Consider the following 23,479-nt stretch of genomic DNA (forward strand, 5'->3'; position numbering starts at 1 on the left):
CTATATAGATCAGACCAAAATGAGGGACAAATGAGGAGGAATGAGGGACAGAGGGACATTGCTCCAAATTTAGGGACAGTTGGGAGCTATGGGAGTCAGTAGCAGAGAGGAGGACAGAACTTCTTGCACTTCTCCTTGCTTGTCTTTGCCCCCCAATTCATGGACATCGCAGGAGAGAGATGGGGCTCAGGTGAGTAATTAGGGGTGCTGGGGCCTCTGCTACCCACAGAAGGTTTTTTTTATCTTAATGCATAGAATTAAGATAAATAATGCCTTTACAACTCCTTTATGGGTTGGTGGGGGATTATTGTCAGTGTTGTTTTTTTTTACAAAAAATTTTGAAATATTAAAACATTTTCTTTTTTGTTTTTTTTTATTATTATTTTTTCATCCCTTTTGGGGAAGGGGTTGGCTTTGGTGAGATATCAGGGGTCTAAAAAGACCCCTGATATCTCCCCTTTGAGACAGGGAAAGGAACTGAGGAAAGAGATTCCCCAGTCCCTTTCTCTGCAGCCTCAGCGGCACTGAAAATGAATGAACAGGAGACAGCGACTCCTCTCCATTCATAAAATGAAGCATCGTAAACACTGGTCAGGTGATCACTGACTCTGTTCAATCGAAAAAAGGAAAGAGCCAGTAAATGACAGATTTACCGGCTCCGTCCTCCACTCTCCGTCCTGAAAGATCCGGGGCAGGGGGAGACCGGTGGAGGAGCCAGAGAGCCGAGGAGGACAGAGGATGACACGGAGGAGGACAGGGGGGGGCCGGAGGAGGAGTCGGGGGGGACCGGAGGAGGAGGAGTCAGGAAGAATGCAGGGGGACTCGAAGACCAAACGAGTAAGCACAGAGGGGGACAGCCGGGGGTGATTGGTGTGGCGGTAGGGGCAGTTACAAGCAACGATCTCCATGACAGCTACGGAAGGGAGAGGAGAAGAAGCGGCTGTCAGAAAAGCTTTACAGGGAGATTGGTGCTTTTAACCCCCCCCCCCACAGTCATACGGACCACCCCTTGGGCTGCCCAAGTATTGGGTTAAGCATCAGAGCATTTGCACGAGTACAAGGACTCATGCAAATGCTGCATATCGGCACCAATACCTATCTTATTATTGGTATTGGTGCAACCCTAGATATACTGTATACTATTGATAGGGTATGTTGGCTAAAAATACTGGAGTAAGTTGGCTATAAATACTGAAATATGTTGGTTATAAATGCTGGTTTATATTGGCAATACATACTGGAGTATGTTGCCTTTAACTTCTAGGGTATATTAAATTTAAATACAGGAATAAATTGGCTATAGGACCCTGGCTATATGGCTATAAATATTGGATAAAAAATACTAGGGTATGTTGGTTTTAATTACTGGGGTGTGTTTGATATAAATGCTGGAGTATGTTGGCTATAAATACTGGGAAATAAATTGTGGGGTAAATTTAGTATAAATAAAGGGATATGCTGGCTATATATTCTGAATATGTTGGTTATAAATACTGAAATATGTTGGCTATGAATTCTGGGGTATCTTGGCTAAAAAAATCTGCAATACGTTGATTATAAATACTGGGGTATATTGGCTATGGATACTGGGGGTTATTTACTAAAGGGAAATCCACTTTGCACTGAAAGTGCACTTGGAAGTGCAGTCGCTGTAGATCCGAGGGGGGGCATGCAAAGAAAATAAAAAACAGCATTTTAGCTTGCAGATGATTGGATGATAAAATCAGCAGAGCTTCCCCTCATTTCAGATCTACCCCGTAGATTTAGAACGACTGCACTTCCAAGTGCACTTGCAGTGCAAAGTGGATTTGCCCTTTGTGAATAACCCCCATTGTGTGTATGTTGGTTTTAAGAACTGGGGTATGTGGGCTATAAATACTGGAATATGTAGGTTATAAGTACTGGGGTAGAGAAAAAGAAAATAAGGCCTAGTGTGACCCCTCTGACAGCTCCATCCCTAGTAGTACACAAAAAAAAAAAGAAGTAGCCCTGGGACTTTAGATGAGGGGAGAGAGGTTTAGCCAATGTCCACAGCGAACAATGAGACAAAATCAATTTATTTGTTTCAAACTGTTATGTAACGGAGCAACAACGATTGTGAGTTACCGGGCATAATAGCCAATGTACACAACACAGATGAAAGTAAATATATAAAGATTTATTACAAATGTTATACATCAATGAGCAACAATAAAACTTGAAACTTGCTGGGCCAATAGATACACTTACACAATAAGAAAATAAAATGTACGTACATATAGACAGGGAAATATGTAAACATAATGCAGACATCAATAATACCCAGCATGTACCCGCATAAAACAAGCATCAATAAATTCCTACGCGTTTCACGAGACCCTGCTTGCTTCTTCAGGGGCGGATGCATGAATATTGTGTCTGCAATGTAAGTGATAAGAGCAATAGATGTATATTGTTGATAAATGGGGCCAGGCGGAATGAATGGCAAGAGAGATCTGAAGCAGAGGCCAAACGCTGGATATCAAGATGGCAGCCGTGTAGTGCATCCAGCTCAGGAGCTGAGGAGGTGGAGCAAATAAAACCCACAACAGGGGAACATCCAGAGGATCAGCGCGGTCTGGATAGGGGTATTTGAATCTGGCTATATGGCTATAAATATTGGATAACAAATACTAGGGTATGTTGGCTATAAGTACTGGGGGGTGTTGGCTATAAATGCTGGGTTATGTTGGCTATAAATACTGGGATACACTGGCTATAAATACTGGGGTATGTTGGCTATAAATACTGGGGTATGTTGGCTATAAATACTGAGGTATGTTACCAACTACATGGCAACAGTCTACAACAATGAGGCAAATGAGGCAAAGCTCATCCAATGCCCCAGTAGTCCGATTATATTAACATCTTCTCTGAGTCTCACAGTGTAAAGAAGTCATTGCTGGCGAAGGGGCAGCTAGGCCCTAAACAGGGTTCCCAGGCCTAGATTTTCAGAGTCTGTATGTTTTGGGGAGACATGAATTTGGTATCATCAACAAGACTAATCCAAGGGTCCCCCAGGCACCCATCTCTCAAAGAGTAGTGTTTCCTTAAAAGCCAAGGCCCATAGTCAGTGGGTAAGAGGCTTGCTCCTAGTCCTCTCCAAAAGTCTCTGTCCCGGGTGAGTCTGTTACACTGATTTCAAGGAATGCCAGGTTAGTTTAAAGGCCCTCTAATAGCGAAAACAGTTTAGTGCTCTTTGTCCCTTGTCAGGAGTCCACCTAGTCCATGAATGTCCTGTGCCCCAACCCCCTCTCCAAGGAATGTTGAGGGAGTCGATAAACTAAATTTCTTGCATTGAAAAGTGAAGTCCACCCTGACTCTGAAGTACCTAACATGCGTTATAATATATAATGGGATTTTTATATACCGCTTACCTGTAAAATCCTTTTCTTGAGAGTACATCACGGGACACAGGAGCTTCATTACATAATGGGTTATATAGGCCCCTCTGGTGATTGGACACTGGTTAAACCCAATTAAGGAGAATTCCTCTCCTATATAACCCCTCCCATATGGGAGGCACCTCAGTTTTGTAGCAAAGCAATAAGAAACCACGTAAAACCCAAGAGGGGCGGGAGCCCTGTGTCCCATGATGTAGTCTCAAGAAAAGGATTTTACAGGTAAGCTGTATATAAAAATCCAATTTTCTTGATCATACATCACGGGACACAGGAGCTTCATTACATAGTGGGATGTCCCATAGCAATGCTCAGGTTGAGGGGAGGGAGACACAGATCGTAAACATAGACCGCCAGGGACCGGAGGATGTAAACTGCAGCCTGCAGTACACTGCGCCCGAAGGCGATATCCTCTTGCCCTCTGACATCCACCTGATAGAATCTGGTGAATGTGTGGACTGATGACCAAGTTGCAGCCTTACAGATCTGAGCCAGGGAGGCCTGGTGATGCACTGCCCAAGAAGCACTTACAGCCCTAGTAGAGTGCGCTTTCACTGGAAAAGGAGGGATTTTCCCTTTAACACTATAGGCCTGAGAAATAACCTGTCTAATCCACCTTGAGAGAGTGGATTTTGACGCTGCCTGGCCCTTCCTAGGGCCTTCCGGCAAAATAAACAAGCAATCAGTTTTTCTTATCTGAGCAGTCGCTTGAAGATATATACTGATTGCCCTAACCACATCCAAAGTGTGCAAAGATTCTTCTTCTGCGGTCTGTGGGTCCAGAAAAAAGGATGGTAGGATTACGTCTTGATTCAAATGGAATCCCGAAACCACCTTAGGTAGAAAGGACCTGTTGGGACGCATGACCACCCGGTCCTTATGAATAATTAGATACGGCTCCTTGCTGGAAAGAGCTGCTAGCTCTGACACTCTTCTAGCCGTGGATATGGCTACCAAGAAGACCAATTTTTTAGTCAGGAGAACTAATGAAGCCAGATGCAAAGGTTCATGCAAAGCCGAGAGAACCAAATTCAGATCCCAAGGGCATACCGGAGTTTTGACTGGCGGTCTTATCCGCATGGCCCCCTGGATGAAAGCCCGCACCAAGGAATGTGATGCAAGTGACTTCTGAAAAAATACTGACCGGGCTGAAATCTGCACCTTGATAGTGCTTACGGCCAAATTCATTTCTAGGCCTGACTGGAGGAAGGCCAAGATCCTGCTAATGACATACTTTCTAGGATGCCATTCCCTGAGTTCACACCAGGAAACATATGCCCTCCAGATTTTGTAGTAAATAAGCCTGGAGGCAGGCTTTCTGACATTGACCAGAGTAGAAAGGACTGGCCCCGAAAGGCCACGGTCTCTCAGAACATGGGTCTCAGCAGCCAAACCGTCAAATTCAGACTGCGTAAAGCAGGATTGTAAATTGGACCCTGTGAGAGCAGATCTGGCCGGAGAGGGAGGATCCATGGACTTCATGATCTCTGCGTACCACGGTCGCCTGGGCCAAGCCGGGGCCACTAAAAGAACCAATTTTGTCTCCCTCTTGACTCTTCCCAGGAACCGCGACAAAAGCGGGCTCGGGGGGAAGGCATAGATCAGATTGTACTGATCCCAGGGAACTGTCAGAGCATCTGACCCCTGAGCGAGTGTATCTCTTGTCCTTGACACAAAATTGTCCAGTTTCCTGTTGAACCTGGACGCAAACAGATCTATGTCTGGAGTACCCCACCTGCGACATATGTTCCGAAACATGTCGGGGTGCAGAGCGCATTCTCCTGGGCACAACTGCTGGCGGCTCAGAAAATCCGCCTGCCAATTTTCCACTCCTGGAATGAAAACTGCAGAAAGACACGGAACATGCTTTTCTGCCCAGACAAGTATGCGATTCACCTCTTTTTGCGCAACCAGACTCCTGGTACCGCCCTGGTGATTGATATAGGCCACTGCTGTGGCATTTTCGGACTGAACCCGAACAGGGAGACCTCGTAGTCTGTAAGACCACTTTATGGTCTTCTCCAAGACATTTATGGGCAATAGCTTCTCGATCGCAGACCATTTCCCCTGCGAGCACGTCTCCTCCAATACTGCTCCCCAGCCTGTCAGGCTGGCATCTGTCGTGATAATATTCCATGGAAGAGGAAGAAAAGTTTTGCCCTTCAGCAAATTCTTGGTTTGTAACCACCAGATGAGACTCCTGCGTGTCCCTGGGGATAGACGCATAGGAAGATCCAAGGATTGGGGCTTCCTGTTCCAAGCCGCAAGGATGCATCTTTGCAGAGGCCTTGAGTGGAACTGGGCAAATGGGACGGCCTCGACGAAGGCGACCATTTTCCCTAACAGTCTCATGCACAATCGAATGGGGGATGATCTCCTGCCCAGAATTAGGCGCACCAGATCCCCAATGGCCAAGGCTTTTGGCCTTGGAAGAAACACCTTGCCCTAAGCGGTGTCGATGATCATACCCAGGTATTCCAACCAGGTGGCAGGCTGTAGGGATGACTTTTCTAGGTTTATAATCCAACCTAGGCGTTCCAGGTGTTCTAGCGTTCTGGTAACGCTGTGGTTCAGAAACGCTACTGTTTTCTCCATGAGAAGCAAGTCGTTTAGATAAGCCATGACGGCTATACCCTGAGCTTTTAGGTTTGCCAAGAGAGGGTCCAGAATCTTTGTGAAGACTTGAGGGGCCGTAGCAAGCCGGAACGGCAAGGCCACAAATTGAAAATGGCGCCGCTCTACCGCGAACCTTCGAAATCTTTGGTGTGCGGGAAAAATTGTCACATGGAGATATGCATCTTTGATGTCTAATGATGCCATGAATTCTCCCCCTTGCAGGGAGGAGACCACAGTGCGGATTGACTGCATTCGGAATGACCGGATGCGTAAAAACCGGTTCAGATCCTTCAGATCTAGGATAGGTCTGACACTTCCATTTGGCTTCGGATCGATGAAGAGATTCGAGTAAAACCCTGAACCCTGTTCTTTTGGGTCCACTTCTACTATCACCCCCTGGGATAGTAAGTGATCTAAGGCCAGAAATAGCGGTTTTTGCTTTACTGGATCCCTGGGGATCCTTGACCTTAGAAAACGAGAAGGTGGAATCTCCTGAAACTCTAGCCTGTAGCCCAGAGATACCGAAGAGATCAACCACTTGTCCCGGATCTCTTCCCGCCAGGCTCCTGCAAACTGCAGGAGCCTTCCCCCCACTTGGCCGAGCGGGGGTGCCCCTTCACAAGGAAGCTTTTGGGCTCTGCTTGGCATGCTTTTGCCCCCAAGTCTTTTTCTGCCCCTGGGCTCGGCCCTGAGCCTTTCCTGTAGAGGAGGGTTGAGAAGGCCACTGCTTAGAGCTTGATGCTCCGGGAGAGAGAGCACGCCTGAATGAAGGACGCTTGCTCCTTTTGACTGGAAGGAGAGTAGATTTACCTCCTGAAATTTTTTGGACGAATTTGTCTAATTCTTCTCCAAACAAACGTTCCCCTTTAAACGGGAACCCAATCAAATGCTTCTTGCATGACAGCTCAGCTGCCCAACTCTTTAGCCATAGGGCCCTTTGCATGTGTACCAACATGAGGGACAAACGTGATGCTTGTTGGACAGAATCCAAAATCGCATCAATCATGAAACACAGAATATGAGGCATTTCTGCATAATTTTCTACTTCCTCACTGGGAAGGAGCCCAAGCATCTGCTTAACCTGTTCCTTGAGGAACTGACACAACCCCACAGCTGCGACTGTAGGTTGCACTACAGCGCCAGTCATGGAAAAGGAGGCTTTTAATAAGGTTTCCAGCTTTATATCAGTTGGATATTTAAATACCTGCGCATTATCCAAGGGACAAGTCAGGTTTTTATTCACGCAAGAAACAGCCGCATCAACAGATGGAACCCCCCACTTCTTGGTGAAACTTTCCTCCAGAGGATAAGGCATAGAAAACCTTTTAGGAGGAGCAAACAGTTTATCGGGATGTCCCCAATCCTCATACATCAATTTATCCATTAAGGGATGGATTGGGAAGGAAAAAGCAGTCTGTGGGATTTTCCTGACTCCCAGGGAAGAAACAGAGGATGTAGCGACTTCAGCAGCAGGCATTCTGAATGTGGTACGCACCAATTCAGTATAATACTGCATCTGTTTCCTGAGTGCCTGGGAGGAGGGGACTATCTCCTCTTCCTCTGATTCATCCGACTGCTCAAGATCCCTGTCCCAAGATAGGGATCTCTCCTAATTGTCAGAAGAATCATCTGAGAGAGGAATTTCAGCAGAGGGAGGGAATCTACCCCTTTTCCTGCTATCTTTCAGGGAAGCAGAAATAAAATTCATTATTCTCCCTTCAAAACCCTCCAATGTAGCCCTAAGGGAGTCCTCAGTGACATAAACCGGGGCTGGGACATTAGGAGAGGCTGCAAAACCTGACAGGGGCACTGACTCGTCTTGAGAGGCTGGCTCCAGTCTTGCAGGGGGGGATGGTAACTTACAGACACTTTTAGAACCCCTGGACCTAGGCGGTGATTTACCAGTGCCTTTCCTACCTCCCCCTGAGACCCTCTTACGAGGAGACATAGTCCTAAGTTACAAGCAGAGGTACTAGTACAAAGTGCAATCACTGTTGTGCTTAAAGTCTCACAATAAACATATATGCTTAAACTGCACAACCTGATGCTGAGTAGGTGTCTAAGGTTTGCCTGGATCCAATCCCCATGGATGCTTACTGCCCACAGCTCCTGTGTCTCTCACTTACAGCCCCTTAACACTCTGGGCTTTTTAAAACTGCCGCCTGGCACCTGCGCAGTACAGCGCCATGCACACAACCACACTCCCCCTCCTCCATTACGCGCCGCGGGATCCAGGGGGGAAAAGGAGAACTCCACCGGAGCTGCGTGGGACCCCCAGACTACGTGGGACCCCTGTGTTACCTTGTTGTGGCAGGGATTGCAGTGGAGATGTGAGACAGCTGGAGAACCAGACTTCACTGAGCGTGTGTACTGAAAGGCATGTAAGTATGCATCAGGCTGCTCTTACTCCCTCTAGTGGTGGAAACCAGGTAAGACATACAACTACTCAAAATGAAGAAATCCATCATATAATTATATATATAGGATTAACTTCCCTTACCTGTCCTCGCCGCAGGAATTGCTGAAACAGACAAATTCCAGCCTTCACCCATCACGGCGGGCAGTGTTAGCCAACCTTCAGGTTTATCTGGGGCTCTTTCTCGGAAGAGCCTCCTACCTGGACCATGTAAAAGACTCTGCCAGAAACTTTTGTGCGCTCTGTATAAACAGTACACCAAGTCTGGTTTTCCCAGAGCCCAGTCTTCCAATAGGAGAGGACTTACAGGCCAAACCTTGTTTCTTCGGCTGACGAGGCCCGGGTACCATACCACCTTGGGAGTCAAATATAGGCCCAAGGTATGGATCCGGTTTGTTGTAGCCCTTAGGCCCCCGCAGGGACCTGCACAGAGCTAAAGTTTTACGTGACCAACCACCATAGACACTGGCGAAAAAACTGAGGTGCCTCCCATATGGGAGGGGTTATATAGGGGAGGAATTGTCCTTAATTGGGGTTAACCAGTGTCCAATCACCAGAGGTGCCTATATAACCCACTATGTAACGAAGCTCCTGTGTCCCGTGATGTATGATCAAGAAATATATATATACTGTATATTATATGTTGTTTTTTATATATATATATATATATATATATATATATATATATATATATATATATATATATATATGTGTGTGTGTATGTCCATGTATTTTATATATGCTGTTATATGGACACATACAGTACAAGATTGACTAGGCCAAATTTCAGTTGACTGAGTGACTTGTCCAAACCAACTCAATTACACATATCAAAGGGGACTTGTTGACCAAAAGGTTGTTAAGGTGGTATCTGTTAATCTAATTGCGCATATTGAAGGAAACTTGTTCATGTTAATATGCAAGAATGTGAATTAGGGCAGTTTATGACTACAGCTGTTCGCGGCTAGGGGTCATCTTCTGTCTTTCTGAAAGACACATGGAGATCAAAGCATTTAATAGAAAGGGCCAATCAGATTGCTCAGCCATTCAATGTGTCGGGGATATAACATGGCGTTCACTCTTGTCTGGGTGTGTGGTTATGAAGGCACCAAGGTCTAAGGAACACGGGGCTCTGAATATTTACTAGATTTGTGAGATTTACTCTGTTGGATTGTGTCATCTGTTGCAAGACTTTGTTCTGTGTTGGAAGTCAATAAAGTGCATCTCTCTGGAAGAATTGGGTTGCTGCAGAAGAAGAGTACTTATAATAACGAATTCATTATCTACCCACCATGAAATATATCACTACAACATGTTCTGGAGGTCAGGGAGGTGCTACACATTTATCAGCTTATTTACAATGACTTACTTTATATGAACCTGGCTCTTCAGGTTGAGTAACAGGAGTCAGAGGTCACCTAATGTTTGAACGTTGATACCAGTTACTCAGTTATCTCCCAGCTCCTGAGAGTGCACAAGAGTATCAAATAATGGAGCCCCGTAAGTAAATCTGACCTCCGGCCTTCCCTTCAGTCTTGCACAGTTGTACCGACTGCTCTCCTGGATTGAAATTGCTTCCTCTGATTTCACTGCACACTGTGAGGCTCTAGTATTTAGACAATGTTTACTTATTCTGCAGTTCATTTTAATTCAGCAATGTGTATATGCTCTATTCTACAAGTTTTCAGGTCCCGTGCTGAGTGGTTGGCCTGCTGCTTAGTGAACACAGGCTGCTCACTCAACACGGGTGTTCAGAGAGCATTTTCTCAATGAATGCCAAGATATGCCAAATAAAAATGATGAATAAGTGACCTACCATATCTGTGTGACCAGTGGAACAACTTACCATCCTGGATAAATGTAAGACCAGAGCCACCTCAGAAGATCAGAAGATGTAGAAGACTCTACTGGCACCAACGCACCTGTTTGGCTGCAGACAAAGTGAAAAGTTTGAAATATGTCAGAAAAGACAGCAAATCACGTTGTTCTTTAACCATTCATAAAAAAAGATGGGGCACATTGGACATAAATTAGGGGCACCAGGTCCCAGTCACTAATAGACCAAAACAAAACAAAAACAAAATGGACTTTTAGACCCCTTTTCACAATGGTGCCGCGGCCGTGCTTGCCATAAAAAGCACCGGCGTTTCCGAAGCGATTTTCAGGCGCATTCATTTCAATTTGGCAGGGCGTTTTGAGAGCGCTAAATACAGCGCCCTCACCAAACCACCCCAAAAGATGCTGCTTACAGGACTTTTCCTAACGTCCAGCAAACGCACCCCCCCCCCCCCCCCAGTGTTAAAAGAGACGCTGCAATGAATGGGTAGGCAGTTTTCAGGCACTATTTACAGGCGCCGTTTCTAGCGCTAAAACACCTGAAAACCGCCTCAGTGTTCAAGGGGTCTTAAGGTGCCCAAGGAATGTGCACACAGCAAAGTTTCCCTAAGAAAAAAAAAAAAAAAAAAAGGAGGAGGAACGCACATTCAGCTTTACATAGCTTAATTAACTACTTCACTTCCGGGAAAGGTTTTACCCCCCCTTCATGACCAGGCCATTTTTTTGCTATTCAGCACTGCGCTAATTAAATTGGCAATTGTGCGGGCATGCAACACTGTACACAAATGTATTTTATATATAAAAAAAATCCACACAAATAGAGCTTTCTTTTGGTGATATTAGATCACCCACCAGTGTTTTTATTTATTTATTTGTATTATATAAATAAAAAAGACTGAGAATTTTGAAGAAAAAATGAAAATCAATGTTTTTAACTTTCTGCCATAAAACATATCCAATAATACAAAAAAAAAAAATAATAATAATAATAATAGAATGTCTCTATAAATTTAGGCCAATATGTACTCTGCTACATGTCTTTGGTAAAAAAAAAAAAAAAAAAAAAAATCCCAATAAGTGTACATTGATTGGTTTCCATGAAAGTTAAGCCCCATACACACTATCAGATTTTCTGCTGATTTTTTCCTTCAGATTTACCAAAACCATATAATATGAGGTCAAACCTTAGGAGTTTCAATGTGTATGCAATCAGGCCGGCCCTTCACTACATGGTTTTGGTAAATCTGAAGGAAAAACTCAGCAGAAAATCTGATAGTGTGTTTTTTTTTTTAGAGATTCTACAACCGGAGTGCCCGACCTTTTTGAAGAGCGAGGGCCACCTAAGCGTCTTGGTAACCGGTCGTGGGCCACAATGAGCAGAGCAGGTGCATGGCAGTCCACTCTACTCTATAGAGCCCACTCTACTTTTTTTTTTTTTTGCGGATTGGATTGGAGGTAGGCGTTTGTAAACAGACACAAGTCCATTTACATCTGCTAGCCCTTAGAGGTGAATGGAGGGTCCAATTGGGTCAGACTGACCGTGTGAAAGGGGCCTATGGTTTAGTGCAGGTAACAGTCAGGTGCACTGCTCTGCTCTGCTCTGCCCTGCTCTGCACTGTTCTGCTCTGCCTGCTCTGCTCTGCACTGCTCTGCTCTGCCCTGCTCTGCTCTGCCCTGCTCTGTTTTGCCCTGCTCTGCTCTGCACTGCTCTGCTCTGCTCTGCTCTGCCCTGCTCTGCACTGCTCTGCACTGCTCTGCTCTGCACTGCTCTGCTCTGCACCGCTCTGCCCTGCTCTGCACTGCTCTGCACTGCTCTGCTCTGCACTGTTCTGCTCTGCACTGCACTGCTCTGCTCTGCACTGCTCTGCTCTGCTCTGCTCTGCTCTGCACTGCTCTGCTCTGCACCTGTGTATCAGTTTGAAAGCAGCCCAGTAACCACTGCAGAACAGATATGCCCATATACACTGTGATTTTAGTAATAAACTTACTATTAATAACAGTATTCTATTGTATTCCATCCCAGAGCAGGAGGTCGCAGGCCACATCAGAGGGCTCCTGGTTGGGCACCCCTGGTCTACAAACTAGGGTATACAGTATATACTGGAGTGTGTATTTTTTATTTTTTATATACTAGTAATGGCGGTGATCAGCGAACCATAGTGGGACTGTGATCAATGACATCAGCAGTGATAAAACAAAGTATTGGGGGTTATTTCCTAAAGGCAAATCCACTTTGCACTACAAGTGCAAACTACAAGTGCAAAGTGCACATGAAATTCCACTGAAGGGTGCACTTGGAAGTGCAGTCGCTGTAGATCTGAGGGGTAGATCTGAAATGAGGGGAAGCTCTGCTGATTTTATCATCCAATCATGTGCAAGCTAAAATGCTGTTTTTTTATTTTCCTTGCATGTCCCCCTCGGATCTACAGCGACTGCACTTCCAAGTGCACTTGTAGTGCAAAGTGGATTTGTCTTTTGTAAATGACCCCCTATGAGCTTACCTGCAGGGACAACATTTAAATATGAGTTTAGAAAAAGGGGACTGTGCTTTAAAGCAGAAAGAAGGAACAAAGAGATATTTAGTAAAAAGAAGCACACATTGGGGGTTATTTACGAAAAGGCAAATCCACTTTGCACTACAAGTGCAAACTACAATTGCAAAGTGCACTTGGAAGTGCAGTTGCTGTAGATCCGAGGGGGGACATGCAAGAAAAATAAAAAACAGCATTTTAGCTTGCACATGATTGGGTGATAAAATCAGCAGAGCTTCCCCTCATTTCAGATCTACCCCTCAGATCTACAGCGACTGCACTTCCAAGTGCACTTTGCAATTGTAGTTTGCACTTGTAGTGCAAAGTGGATTTGCCTTTCGTAAATAACCCCCAATGTGTGCTTCTTTTTACTAAATATCTCTTTGTTTCTTCTTTCTGCTTTAAAGCGGGGTTCCACCCTAAAGTGGAACTTCCGCTGATCGGACAGGTATTTACACCCACTTCCGGGCATAGACTCCCAGGGGAGTCTATGCCTCTTCCTGTCCCTGCGCGCTGTCTGCTGGGACACACACGGGTCCCAGAGACAGCGCGGACAATTCCTATTGCGCTCCTATGCGACTCGCACATGCGCAGTAGGGAACCGGGAAGTGAAGCCGCTTCGCTTCACTTCCTGATTCCCTCACCGAGAATGGTGGCGGCAGCAGCCGAGAGCCGAGCGATCGATCGGCTGCCGGCATTGCTGGAACGCGGGACAGGTGAGTGTCCATTTATTAAAAGTCAGCAGCTGTAGTATTTGTAGCTGCTGGCTTTTAATATTTTTTTCCGCAGTGCAGTCCCGCTTTAAAGCACAGTCCTCTTTTCTAAACTCATATTCAAAATGTTGTCCCTGCAGGTAAGCTCATAGGGGGTCATTTACGAAAAAGACAAATCTTACTGCTAGGTGAAGGTGCTATCCACTACACCACTGTGCCGCCCACTTCACTGCTTTACTCACCGACAGCACTTGTCCGGGCCGGGAATGCCTGGAGAGGCACAATCTCCGCCCCCTGCTTGTGATTGGAGAGTATAAATCCCACTCCTTGTGTCTAGTCACCGAGCCAGCGTTGGAACGCGGTAAAACGTGTCTCGTCCAGCCAGGACAATTACTGTCACTGAGTAAAGTGGCGATGCGGCGGCCTTTTTTTTTGGGGGGGGGCGCGAACGGTGCTTTTGGGTAAAGAACGCACCCAGCTCCCCGGCTGTGCTGTGATTTGTTACGGCACAGGCTGATTTTTTCGGGAAGGTGCGGGTGTCCCTGAATGGCAGTTTGGAAATGTGGTCACCCCGGTGTACGGGGCATTAGGGTGTGTACGCCGCTGTAGAATTTACTTATAAAAGAAAGGCAAGGTGTTTACTAAAGGAGCGTACCTGTTCAGGGGTGCAGACTCCTCACCTGTCTGTGCTTTTAATGACTCGGCATCCGTACTTGCCCCTGTTGTTGGTATGTCTGTGGGTTCCTGATTCCCTGCGATCCCCGTGGATTCCCCAGACTCTTCTATACCTTCTGATCTTCTGGGGGTCAGTGTCCCGGATGGTTCCCCCATGTCCTGAGTTATTGCTGTTTCTGTGGATTCTTGAATCTCTGTGGATTCCCCAGACTCTTCTGTATCCAGTGAACTATTCATAATCCTGAGAATTGGGGTGGTTGAGTACCTGTCATACACACAGCTAAACAACCCAACAGCGGTTCAATCTTTGTTGTTTTTCTTTCTTCCTGTATTCGGAGACTCTTCTGCTCCTAGGCGAGGACAGCGCAGTCTGGAGTGAGATCTTTGCCTCAGAAGATATTACAGATAACTTGTTATGAAGGAGTTAAAAACAGACTACCTGAAATGCGTGTGACAATAGCCAAAACAAAGCCGCTTGTCACATTCCAGCCCCAGGACAAACAAAGGCTAACACCGAGCTATGGCGGACGACACCTCTGCTCTGTTTACATCTGTTTTTTTTTTTTCCTTTCTAGAAGTTCCTTTCACTTTCATTCTGACTCGTCAGCTGCGTCATACGTTGTGTGTTTTCTGAATATGTTCCATTTTTGTATACAGAAATAAAAGAATAAAAAGAAATAAAATATACTACACAATTTAATAAAAAAAATAAAAAATCACTCGATCCCCCCCCCCCCCAATAAATAACTAAAAAAGTAAGCAGTGGACTAAGATTGCACAGGTCAGGGGAAATAGCCATAGCTCCCAAATGTCTCTGATTTTGAGGGAATGTCCCTGATTTGGAGCCATGTCCTGCTGTCCCATTTCCCTCCTCGTTTGTCCCTCATTTTGGTCTGATCCATATAATTGTATATAAAATTCAATTTTTATCTATCAAAAAAGTGTTTTCCGGGGCGTGGCTAACCGCCGAGCAGGACGGACGTCTGATTCTTCAGCTCCCGCACTGACCGGACTATCTACCGGAGCATCGCCGTTCAGCTTCTCCACACGAACCCCTTACTACATAGGGTGACTACCGCAAGGCCTAGCTATGCCCCAGGCAAACCGCAAACAAAAAGATTACCGGCCGCCGAAGAAACTGACAGATTACTTCAGCCAGCCGCCAGACACAGACATCGAAGATGGCGCCCGCGGCCCTGTCAGGGAATCATCTGCATACACTGATCTACCTGATGCTGACGAATCTGCAATATCTACCCAGCAGTACTCTCCTGATCCATCTCCACAGAACTCTCCCTCCTCAGCCAGCAACAGCCCAGCCAAAGCGCGGATGCGAATGGATTCTGCGGGGCCTAATCCAGAGGTAAGCCCTGCATCCATCTTACCTACACACCAGCCCTCAGCTATTGCGGCCTTCCCCACGTCAGACCAACCAGTCCTGGACACTACCATGAAGGAGATGCTCATCTCCTTACAATCCTCTATACACAATGAGATAACATCCATGTTTACTAAATTTTCCTCTCATGTGATGCATTTGGGACAAAAAGTTCAGCGTATTGAACACCATATGAGTGTCCTGACTATCACAGTTAATGATCTTGTGGATGCACAGGACCACACACATGATGAACAAAAATGGATGAAATCCAAAATGGCGGACCTTGAAGACCGCTCTCGACGTAATAACGTCAAGATCAGCGGTATCCCCGAATCGGTCATGCCTCATGACCTTAACACCTACGCCAGGAAAATGATCTCAACGTTACTACCTGACCTGTCACCGATGGAGACCATAATTGACCGCATACACCGCATTCCCAAACCGCCGCACCTAGCAGCAACCATACCCAGAGATGTCCTGATGAGGGTGCACTTTTTTCACGCCAAAGACCAGCTAATGTTCAAATCCCGGCATCTGAACAAATTACCTGAACCGTTCTCTGACCTCCAACTATTTGCGGATCTGTCTCAACATACTAGACAACTGCGCAGACAGCTGATAACAATTACTAAACCACTGTTCAACCACAAAATTCCCTATCAATGGGGTTATCCGACTAAACTCATTGTTACCAGAAATGGGTCAAAACACGTTATCACATCAGTCCCTGAAGGCATAAAACTTCTACAACAATGGGATATTATCCCGGAAGAGCCTGCCCCACTTTCCAACAACCACAGAGGGCCTTCCCAACCCCTCTATACCAAACAACCACCAAATCCCCGCTGAAATCTTCCTGCAGGCGATGCTCACACGCTCCACTTCATGTTTTATAATACATTGATCCGGTTGGTGCCCTGCTTGGGCTGTGTTACCCATAAACTTTCACCCCACTCAGTTCACACAGCCTAGTGTCTTTTCTGGCTGTTCGAAGCTACCATTCTACTTAGTTCTCTATTGCTATACATACCACTAATGAAGAGTTAATCTCTACCTTTTCCTTCCAACCTTCCTTTCTCCTCTTCCCGGTTTGCCCCCTCCTTGAGAACTGCACCTGCACCGGCTACAAGAACTTGCATCCGGAAAACATCTGACTTCTTAAAGAGACTCTCGCTTACTGTAAGTACCTGTTATCACACCTGACACCTGCACCTGAACTGCACAATGCCAAAATTCCTCTCCCTTAACACTAAAGGACTTAACCACCCAGCGAAAAGATCCTCCATGTGGAGGACTGCCCTTCACTCCAAATGTGATGTCCTTTGTCTCCAAGAGACACATTTTAAGAAGCTAGAAAGCCCCCGCTGCACTAATCGTCATTTTCCCCACATCTTTAAATCTTCAGGACCAGACAAACGCAATGGGGTTATGATAGCACTGAGGGACACTGTTACCTTCACCCTTCACAACAGTATGGTGGACGAGGATGGAAGATTCCTAGCCCTGGACTGTACTCTTAACAAAACCAGATACACTATTGTAAATGTTTACTCCCCCAATACTGGCCAAATAAAATTCCTCTCTAAATTGATGAAAAAGCTTGACAAATTTCGTCAGGGATGCTTCATTATATGCGGAGACTTTAACATAGTTCCAGACAACTTGGCAGATGCCTCTTCACGCTCCTCCAGGTTATCCTCTCCTATGACTACCTTCATAAGAAACAACAATTTATATGACATCTGGAGGTGCCAACATACCACCGAAAAGGACTACTCCTTTTTCTCCCACAGGCATAATTGCTACACAAGAATCGATTACTTCCTTGTGGATAAATGGACATTGACCAAATCTACTGAATCAGATATTGGTACGATAACTTGGTCGGACCACGCTCCAATCTCACGCACTGTCACCGATCATCTGAATTCCCCACGGCATACGGTATGGAGAACTAATGCGGACATCATTCACTCTCCAGAACACTCCTTGTACATACGTACCCAGCTTGAAGAATTTTTTACTTTAAATACTGGATCAGTTTCCAGTAATACCGTCCTCTGGAATGCACATAAGGCATTCGTCAGAGGGATCATAATGCAACTCTCTGCACGAGAGAAGAGGAGGAGATCACAGCGTCTAGACACTTTAACTGCAAAAATACATTCACTTGATGTTCAAAACCAAAACGCACCAGACCCTAAATTAAAGGACCAGTTAGTCCTCCTCAGACAGGAACTTAGAAATTTACTCCTAGAATATCACATAAAAACTAACACGAAATTCAAAGCTCACTATTACACTACTGGCAACAAGGCGGGGAAAGCACTTGCTCTCAGAATTAAGGGTCACTATGCTAAATCCAGAATACATCACCTCTTTCATCCAACCACAAAGCAGAAGCTTCTTGACCCTCAAGCTATTGCAGATGCCTTTAGCCATTACTACCATACTCTATACAACCTGAAAGATGACCCTCAGGCCGCGTACACACGGGCGGACTGTTCGCCCAACTTTGTCCGCTGAACAGTGTTTCAGCGGACAGTCCGCTCGTGTGTGGGCTTCAGTGGACTGTTTCAGCGGACAGTCTGACAAACAAAGTTTTTCGGAATTTCCGTAAGACAGTCCGCTGAAACTTGGTTTTGTCCGTCCAAACTTGGTTTCAGCGGACAGTCCACTCGTGTGTAGGCAAGTTGGACGGACTAAGTATCGCGCATACTCAGAAAGGATTTACACGGCCGAAGGTTGCATTGCAGTGTATAGGACGTTGTTTTCCTAGTCCCGTCGTACGTGCTGTAGACGTCATCGCGCATGGTTTCAGCGGACTGTCTGCTCATCGTGTGTGGTCAAGTCCGTTCATGCAAATTTTGAGCGGACTGTTTGTCGGATTGTTTGACGAACAAAGTTGGGCGAACAGTCCGTCCGTGTGTACGCGGCCTAACACAACTCAACCCTCTCTTGCAGACATAAACACCTTTCTTCAAACAATTTATCTGCCAACACTATCACAACAACACCTATCTGACCTAAACACCCCTTTCACCCAATTAGAAATTCAAAACATTATATCCACTTTGCCTTCCAACAAATCACCAGGGCCTGATGGCTTAACCAACGAATATTATAAAAAATTTAATGCTACCTTGGCCCCCTACCTGTCTCAAGTATGTAATGACGCTGCCTCCTCCTCTTCTCTTCCCAACGAAATGCTTAATGCTCTGATAATTACACTACCGAAGCCAGGGAAAGAGCCCAACACACCACAAAATTTTCGGCCAATTTCACTTCTCAATACCGACACAAAAATTTTCGCCAAACTCATAGCCAATCGCTTAGTCCAAATTATGCCCACCTTAATCCACCCAGACCAATCAGGCTTCACGAAGGGTAGACAGACTTACGACGCTACAAGAAGGTTGATAAACATAATTCATCACGCAGAGACTAGCAGAACACCTTCTCTGCTCCTATCTCTAGATGCAGAGAAGGCGTTCGATAGAGTCCATTGGGCTTACCTAGAAGCTACCCTTCACAAATTCACCCTTATATTCCTCTCCATCAGCACAGGTCTATACGGACGGAATAACCTCCCGTGCTTTTCCAATAACCAATGGCACTCGCCAGGGATGTCCCTTATCGCCACTTATCTTTAACCTGATCATGGAACCCCTGGCAGCACACATCAGGAATTGCCCTGATATCTCTGGATTTAAAATAGGCCGCATCGAGCATAAAATAAATTTATTCGCAGATGATGTCATATTGATGCTTACTAACCCCTTAACTTCCCTGGCTTCGGTACAACATGTCTTGAATACCTTTGGTTCAATTTCTTATTATAAGGTCAACGAAACCAAATCATACGTTCTAGAGCTAGGCCTTGATGCTATCACTAGCAACATACTGCAAAACCAATATCCATACCCCTGGGCCGATCAAGGCATATCGTACTTAGGCATTACACTCACTAACTCGGTTTCTAGATTATTTCACTCCAACTATATTAAAACCAAACAATTATTAATCAAAGAATTGTCCAATCTCGCCAGATTTGAACTTTCATGGTCAGGTAGGCTAGCAGCCTTTAAAATGCTCATATTGCCCAAAATTCTGTATACATTTCGTACCCTACCCATCCCCTTATCCAAATCTTATCTAGCTTCCTTACAATCTATTCTTGCTACATACCTATGGCAAGGTAATAAACCTAGAAGCAACTATTCCAAGCTCATCAAACATAAACATGCAGGGGGGATGGGGTATACAGACATCCGAGACTATTATTTGGCCACCGTCCTCTCCCAATTAAGGGAATGGACTAACACCCCCCATACTACACTATGGGGGAATATAGAAAATTATGCCACGCCTGGTCCTGATCTCAAAAGCTGGTTATTCAGCTCCCAAGTCTCGGTTCCAAATCTCCACCTGTACTCACCAACCATAAAAGCATCGATTTCTGCTTGGAAAATACTCCACAATAGCAAATGGTCATCCTTCCCCATGAAAGATATACCGGTACCCTTACAGACCCTGCAAATCTTATCTCCTGATCTAACCCTACCTACATGGCTCACGTCTCGGGCCTCTAACACTAATGATCTTAGAACCCTCATAGATCACAAGTCTTTTCCTGAGATTCAATTCATTTATGGGGCACCTACTTCAGATTTTTTCACTTATCACAGAGTACGCTCCTGTCTGACCAAACACACCCGTATAGAAGGAGCACTACCTTTGAAATTATGGAATTTTTACTTCAAACAAGATTCCTCATATAAAGGCATATCACTTATATACCCCCTATTGCAGGAAAAAAATATATTCTTCAAATCTAAACCCTTCATAGACTGGGAATCAGACACACATCTCCACTTCTCGGATGCCCAATGGCAGCAAGCACTTACTTCCATTTACAAAGCCACACGGTGTACAGGATTATGGGAACTGACATCGAAAATTACACTCCGCTGGTACCTGACTCCCCACAGACTAGCTAAATTTCATCCCAACTCTGCCCCACTGTGTTGGCGCAACTGCAATCATACAGGGACTTTGATCCACATTATGTGGCACTGTCCAAATATAAGAACCCTTTGGTCAGAGGTCACACAACTTATATGGGAAGTGGGTAATATAACAATTGCCTTGTCACCACAACTTGCTTTACTCAACATAATACCGGACGATGTCCCTCACACATACCACACGGTCCTTACTCATATTCTCTTAGCTACCAGACTACTCCTAACTAGAAATTGGAAATCTCCTACAATACCTACCATCCTAGACGTCACCACTTTAGTACACTCCCACTACACATACGAGCTGATTGGATCCAGAGGCCTTCCTTCCTACAAGGAAACCCAGGCCAAATGGCTCCCATGGCACAAATGGTACTCCTCTCAGATAACCTGAGTTTGTTCCTGATGATTATTCTTCTTGCTAATATACCTGTGACTGCTGGTTCTCCACTCCATGCTTGTTCTCCAACTCTACCCCCTGCCTTCTTCCCTCCCTTTTTTTTTCCCCTATCCTTCCCTACCCTGCCCTCTACCCCATTCTTAATACTATAGCGTGTTAAGTGGCACACTCACAGGTTAAACATTGCTAATACCTGCTTTCTGATATCTATACACTTATGTGCCGAAGTTATTGCTATTGCTTCTACTGACAATATCTGTATGACATCCATGACTTGTAATGGATGTAATTGTTCCTCATACTATTGTACGTTGTGAAATATAATAAATATTACTTTACAAAAAAAAAAAGTGTTTTCCAGCGCTAAATATTTCATCCAGTTTCTAAATTGCTGCATTTGTAAATTCCAAAAGCCAATAAAAAGGAAAAGTAGTGGTAAAAAAAAAAGCACTGGGTTTAACTAGGACCTTACAGGGTAAAGGACCACGCAAAAGCTGCAGATGGACTCTGGGGGCAAGAAAGCGCCCTGAAGCGATTCAGTTCGCATAGGTAGCGCTATACAAGTCACTCGCTCACTCTTAACCAATCAATTTTTTTGTATAATTTTCCTTTAAGGGGGCGTGGCAAGGGGTGTGCCTTATGCCGCCACACTTTTCCTGATAGGTGTCCCTCATTCCCATCTCAAAAAGATGGGAGGAATGAAATAAGGACACAGAGAACTGCTGCTGAAAGACATAAAGGTGACTACAAAATGTTTATTGACTAAGACTAAGAGAACCTGTATGTTACCGCCACAAAGCAATGGATTAGGTTGACTTAAAAAAAAAAAAAAATAATAAAAAAAAAGGATCCTGCTTCTTTAAAGCATGTTATACTGCACAGTGTGTGTGCTGTGTAATTTGGCTCCTTCTATTACCTGAAATACCTGGCTGATCCTGCCTGGTTCTGCCCTCCCCCCCTTGTAAACTGATCACAGTGTATCATGGCTGCTGAGCCCTGACTCTGTGGTCAGTTTATGTGCCTCCGTCATCCACAGCTCTCCTGTCCCCCCTTCCCTCCCTGCCTGTCAACCAGGGCTGGACTTGGACAGAAATTTGGCCCTGGCCTTCATCCAGACCGGCCCACTTACATTTTTAGTGTCCCATCAGCACTCCCTTACATAAGATTGTCCAATCACCAGCACCCCTTACATCAGATTGTCACATCAGCACCCCCTTACGTCAGAGTGTCCCATCAGCACCCCCTTACATCAGAGTGTCCCATCAGCACCCCCTTACATCAGAGTGTCCCATCAGCACCCCCTTACATCAGAGTGTCCCATCAGCACCCTCTTACATTAGAGTGTCCCATCAGCGCCCCCTTATGTCAGAGTGTCCCATCACCAGCCCCTTACATCAGAGTGTCCCATCAGCACCCCTTACATCAGAGTGTCCCATCAGCGCCCCCTTACATCAGAGTGTCCCATCAGCACCCCCTTACATAAGAGTGTCCAATCACCAGCCCCCTTACATCAGAGTGTCCCATCAGCACCCCCTTACATCAGAGTGTCCCATCAGCACCAACATACATCAGAGTGTCCCATCAGCACCCCCTTACATCAGAGTGTCCCATCAGCACCCCCTTACATCAGAGTGTCCCATCAGCACCCCCTTACATCAGAGTGTCCCATCAGCACCCCCTTACATCAGAGTGTCCCATCAGCACCCCCTTACATCAGAGTGTCCCATCAGCAGCCCCTTACATCAGAGTGTCCCATCAGCACCCCCTTACATCAGAGTGTCCCATGAGCAGCCCCCTTACATCAGAGTGTCCCATCACCAGCCCCCTTACATCAGAGTGGCCCACTGAGCCATCAGCCCACCGGGAAACTCCCGGTAGTCCCGATGGCCAGTACATGCCTGCTGTCAACTCTGTGTCAGGGTCCATCCCTCCCCTCCTGCAGCTTATATAACTTTTAGATTTACAAATAATCCTATGTGTTCTATAATGCTGTGTGCCCCCGTGTGTGCGCTTTATTTAAAAAAAAAACAAAAAACGTCTATACCTTGTTTCAGAGTGCCGTTTGGCGCTCACATGACCGGTTGCCTCTCTCGCCTCCTCTCCTCCTCCCAGGTGACGTCAGCGGGGGATTCTCGGTCCCTCCCACTGCAGCTGTCGGAGAGAGGGAGAGAGAGGGGCTGGTCACGTGAGCGCCACTCTGAAATAAAGAATAGATGCCATTTTATTTATAAAACACACACACATGGGCATATAGCATTAGGGAACGCAGAGGACTGTATGAAAAGTATATAGTGGCTTAACAACCACTTGAATTTCCTGTTCACCCCCCATCACCCACCTCCTGTATAAACTCACCTTTACTTTTCTTTCACCAATACTCCATTCCGGCACGAGGAACAAAGAGAAATCTCCTGAAACTCTCAGTATCAGAAGACTGTGACTCTCTCCTCTTTCTACAACAATGG

At 45.6% G+C, this 23,479-nt stretch overlaps 1 protein-coding gene across 2 annotated transcripts in view; it reads right to left on the bottom strand.

Moving 5' to 3' along the window:
• Positions 1-14,770, bottom strand: part of LOC143923368 (uncharacterized) — a 60,825-nt gene extending 46,055 nt beyond the window's left edge. For both annotated transcript variants that reach the window (XM_077446993.1, XM_077446992.1), the window contains exons 1-2: positions 14,187-14,770; positions 10,298-10,381 (exon numbers count right to left, since the gene is read on the bottom strand). In XM_077446993.1, the coding sequence (XP_077303119.1) occupies positions 10,298-10,381; positions 14,187-14,443 (341 nt within the window). In that variant the 5' untranslated portion in view covers positions 14,444-14,770. The remainder of the gene's footprint in view (positions 1-10,297; positions 10,382-14,186) is intronic.
• Positions 14,771-23,479: the final 8,709 nt, after the last annotated feature.

Source organism: Lithobates pipiens, unplaced genomic scaffold, assembly GCF_037356315.1.
Source record: "Lithobates pipiens isolate NorthernLeopardFrog02 unplaced genomic scaffold, aLitPip1_a1.2 Scaffold_22, whole genome shotgun sequence".
In the NCBI taxonomy this organism is placed as follows: Eukaryota; Metazoa; Chordata; class Amphibia; order Anura; family Ranidae; genus Lithobates; species Lithobates pipiens.